This window comes from Pyxicephalus adspersus, chromosome 3, assembly GCF_032062135.1.
Source record: "Pyxicephalus adspersus chromosome 3, UCB_Pads_2.0, whole genome shotgun sequence".
In the NCBI taxonomy this organism is placed as follows: domain Eukaryota; kingdom Metazoa; phylum Chordata; class Amphibia; order Anura; family Pyxicephalidae; genus Pyxicephalus; species Pyxicephalus adspersus.
The window spans coordinates 12,824,055-12,828,478 of NC_092860.1; the positions used below are offsets into that span (position 1 = coordinate 12,824,055).

A 4,424-nucleotide genomic window follows, 5' to 3' on the forward strand; every position below is an offset into this window, starting at 1 on the left:
GTTTCCTATCTTTATGTGTGTTGGGGTAAAAATATTTAGTCATTTTAGGAAAGAGGTCAGCAATGGCAAAAAACATATTCTTTGCAAAGGGGTACTCAAATCCTTCCCCAACAAGTCAGACACTAGAAGATGTAATGGCATTACTCCTTTATGATCATACGGGCCATGGCGAAGCACATGTCGCATGCTCCCCTGCGTATCTCGAAGCCCTGAATGGGCAAGGTGACGGTCTCTGTAAGGTACTCCTGCATTCAGTGCTTGTTTTGCAACACCTGAACTTTGGTAGTGTAATAATATGTTATCAGCGGAATACAAATTACACCTTTATTACAGCACAGGGCACAAGTGTTCCTTATGACTTGGCAGATTTCCCATTGTCTATGGCTGCCAACATAGAGACAAGCGTGATACAGTATGTCAACCTGTACTTAAAATAAGTTAATATAAAGCTAGCTCTATGGACTATAGGTTGATGACATTGTGTTTTAAAGGTCACTTGTCTTGGGAAAAATATGGAGGGTAACATTGCTGACCTTCTGAAAATGTTAGTGATACCCACTGCAGCAAATATTTCCAGAAAAGTCAGAAGTCCCTATCTGCACGTCCGTTACTGGTTAGTGGCTTAGCACAACAAATGAATCAGGTTGATGAAAGGAAGATGGGCACAGCGGACCTTCCTATAGAGTAATATGCATTTCCTTGATGCCATTGTCTCTCTTTAAAGATCCCGTGGAATCCATCTGTTGACTTGTGGTGGCATGACCTGATGAAGAATGCCAGCACAGAGTGCCAACCAGAGTGGTGCGATGCAGAAGATGAACTCTTTATTCTGTACACTAGTGGATCCACTGGAAAGCCCAAGGTGAGCAGATACAGCCATAGTGTGCCAAGAGGCTGAAAATATGAACCCATCCTTCCTGCTAGCATTCTGCCTAAGAGTTCAACAAACCTAAAAGGTGCCAGAGATGTGTGGAGTCCTGAATTGTTTAGTTCTGCCAAAACCAGCTTTGGTGCAGATGCTATATATGCCTCGCTCAATCTGTATATCTTGGCATTTAACAAGCCTTGATGAGTGGGCTCAAAATTTTGAAAAGCATTGGGTTTGACTGAATGTGAAATCAATAAAACCTCAGAAAGCCCCCACACATCCCTGTACAAACAACTTCTATTTACTATATGTACTTTGTTATAGGTATGTACTTGACACCTGTTCAGTAAATGTTTGTTCACCTAATATTTTGTCTATTTACAGGGAGTAGTGCACACTATTGGAGGTTACATGATCTTCACTGCCACCACCTTCAAGTATGTGTTTGATTATCACGATGGTGACATATATTGGTGCACTGCTGACATTGGATGGATCACTGGACACTCCTACCTCACCTACGGACCACTAGCCAATGGAGCAACCAGTGTATTGGTACGTTCCTGGGCAAATGGGTAGATTGGTTGGTATGGGCAATACTGACCTTCTTTGTGTGAGACACATTACAGGAAGCCCCGGGATTAAAAAAACTAAATAGATGGTCAATGCTAGTTGCCCGACTGTCCTTTGTTTTTAGTATTTGGGTCATGGACCCAAAGTAGGTATACCAACAGAAAGTTTGGCTTTGCCTTCCCCATACTTGTTTTAAAACCAGATAAGCATTACAGACAGGTGAAGGGTTAGCATTGGCAGCATAGATATTTTTCACATGGCAGAATTCTATTTATAAACCTATTTTGCATTGCTAAAAAAACATTTTGGACTTTGGGCCTCATGCATAAAAGACTTTGTATAAAGAAGAGTTCTTGTTTCCAGCCACAAACAAGCCCAGTGCAGTATAAGGAAATGAAAGGGAACATTTTAATGGGAAACCTTAAATCTCCTAGATAAATGTTTGATTTCACTTATAACATATTTAATTCATTCTTCCACCAGTTTGAAGGCCTCCCGATATATCCAGATATATCTCGGATGTGGCAGATCATTGATAAGTACAATGTGAGCAAATTCTACACTGCACCGACTGCAATCCGGCTGCTGATGAAATACGGAGAGGAGCCAGTCAAACGGTAATCTTCCTGAGGCTATGTCTGTTATTGATGGCTTAACAGATTGCTAACTAGGAGGCAGACATGAACCCTAAAACCTTTGCTATTCCACCATCACTCCCTATGACTGCTGCACTACCCAGCTTTTTGGTGTGCATTCCTGTACCTACAAGCTCAGTTTACAGGCTGTGTAAATGATAAAATATGTAAGTATTATCAAATGCAACATGTGTAATTACTAAACTTGCAACCTCTTGTATAAGGCCACTCAAGCAGGTAGGGGAAACATTTTAGGCCAATCCATTACCCTGGATATGAATGTGATAACGGAACGAGAGAGTTGAATGGTTTCTTATTGTTCCTTTACTACCCAATCTGAGCTGAGGGCAGAAAGGTGACCAAACGTCCAATATTTAACAGCAGTGGAGCAAAATCAGGTCACCAACCTAGCTTTGCTACCTGGGTTGTATGAATGTCAGGACTAAAAGGACATCTTTTGTAGGTAAAATTTCAAATGTTTATTTTGCTGTTTGCCTAAAAGTCGGCTTTATGAATAATTCTTAAGTCCTAATTTATTGTGTAGTTATGTTTGAACAGTTGAACATCTTCAGGACAAACTGAGATATAATGAATGGGGATCTCTGAAATGTTCTTTGGCTCTCCTTTAAAGTACATTGCACACTGCAGGATCCATTAGTAGTCATTATATTACTGATTTCTGTAGCTGTTGATCTAGCTTACAGTACTTTTTAGTGCAATAAAGTGAGTGTCCTAGAGCAGATTTTAGTGATTTGGATGTCTTAAGTGTAAACCTTGGCAAGAAATTGTGTTTGATCTATAATGCGTCAATTAAACATTACATAAAGTTTGACCATGGATCCCTTCACACAGTGTACAAACTCTTACAGACATCCGCAAGGATCCCTTTAGCTGATGCACTGGGCTTTAATGAGGAAATTCAGCTTGCTTTTATCTTCCGTCGGAGTTGCTTCTGCAGTTAAGAAATCATTGCAGGTGCAGTTCACCTGCATCAGCTAGTTTTGCATTCCAATAGAATTGTATAGGTACAGAAGCAGTTATAAAGTGAATAAAAGCCTATGTAGCCAGGCCGTTACCTGGAGTTCTGCTACAGTTATGTTTTAAATTCAAATAGCATGGGTCTAAGAATGTATTATTGTGTATTTTTTTTATTCACACTTGACAGGTATAGCAGGAAGTCTCTAAAGATTTTAGGAACAGTGGGAGAGCCTATTAACCCTGAAGCCTGGCTTTGGTATTACAATGTTGTTGGAGACAAGAGGTGTCCAATTGTGGATACGTTTTGGCAAACAGAGACGGTAAGAATGCTGAGCTTAATTTGCAGGTACTCTTCTTTTAGTTGTAGAATATATTAAGTAATACTTAATTAAAAGTATCTAGCTAGGAGTATTACTTTTCATTTTGGGCAATGGTATTCTTTTACAATACAGGTTTGTTAAATCATCAGTATTATGGTAATGTAGTTAGGCAATATATACAATAATTATGCTTTTATCATTATCTGTTTTTCTGAACAAAATGAAGCAGCCACAGTTAAAGTACCCTGAGCTAGCAGCATGTTATAAAGCCAGACCTCTGCTCTCCCACATAGCATTTTCTATGAAGAATTAGCAAATTAATCATTGTAGATACAGCTTTAGCCATTAGATTAGTAACTGTAAGAGTTCTGTTTACGGGCTTTAAGAATATCCACAGATGTTGATATAGCCAAAGGAAGGGGGCACTTGTAGTTGAAGCTTGTAAGGAGACAATATGGAATGCTGGGCTGCTAGATGGGGTAGATGTATTGAAGTTTCATAGGAATAAAAGCAACAAGCTGACCTTTTATTGAATGTCTTCTAAGTCCAAGTTTGTCTGTTTTATAATATCAGGGAGGTCATGTGTTAACACCGCTTCCAGGGGCCACACCAGCGAAGCCGGGCTCAGCTGTAAGTATAACTTAAGTTACTCAGTTAGGTTGAAAAAAAGACATAAATCCATCAAGTTTAACCACTAAGGAAATAAACATGACTCAGTCACATGTCAGCATGATAAGGCACATTACGTAACATAACTTTGAGTAAAAGCACGCTTGTTTATTGCCATCAATGAAAAATTGGCACTTTCATGTGACTTAAGACAAAGTAGCCGGTATCACATGGTCTCCAGCAACTAGGAACATTGTAGGTGTTTCACATGTTTTCAACTAAAGATAAACACATCAGTGAGATTACTTTTCTGGATCTCTCGTGTGTACTGTATATTTTTAATAGGATATCATTAAAAGGAACCCATTTTTAAAGAGTCTGACGGGCTGTCTGCCAGAGAGATAATGGTATTTATATACACATAATGCTATTTTTCACTTT

At 39.2% G+C, this 4,424-nt stretch overlaps 1 protein-coding gene across 1 annotated transcript in view; it reads left to right on the forward strand.

Moving 5' to 3' along the window:
• ACSS2 (acyl-CoA synthetase short chain family member 2) overlaps positions 1 to 4,424 on the forward strand; it is a 33,778-nt gene that overhangs the window by 25,745 nt on the left and 3,609 nt on the right. The window contains exons 9-13 of the mRNA XM_072403197.1: positions 725 to 862; positions 1,253 to 1,423; positions 1,925 to 2,058; positions 3,242 to 3,374; positions 3,948 to 4,004. Of these exons, the coding sequence (XP_072259298.1) occupies positions 725 to 862; positions 1,253 to 1,423; positions 1,925 to 2,058; positions 3,242 to 3,374; positions 3,948 to 4,004 (633 nt within the window). The remainder of the gene's footprint in view (positions 1 to 724; positions 863 to 1,252; positions 1,424 to 1,924; positions 2,059 to 3,241; positions 3,375 to 3,947; positions 4,005 to 4,424) is intronic.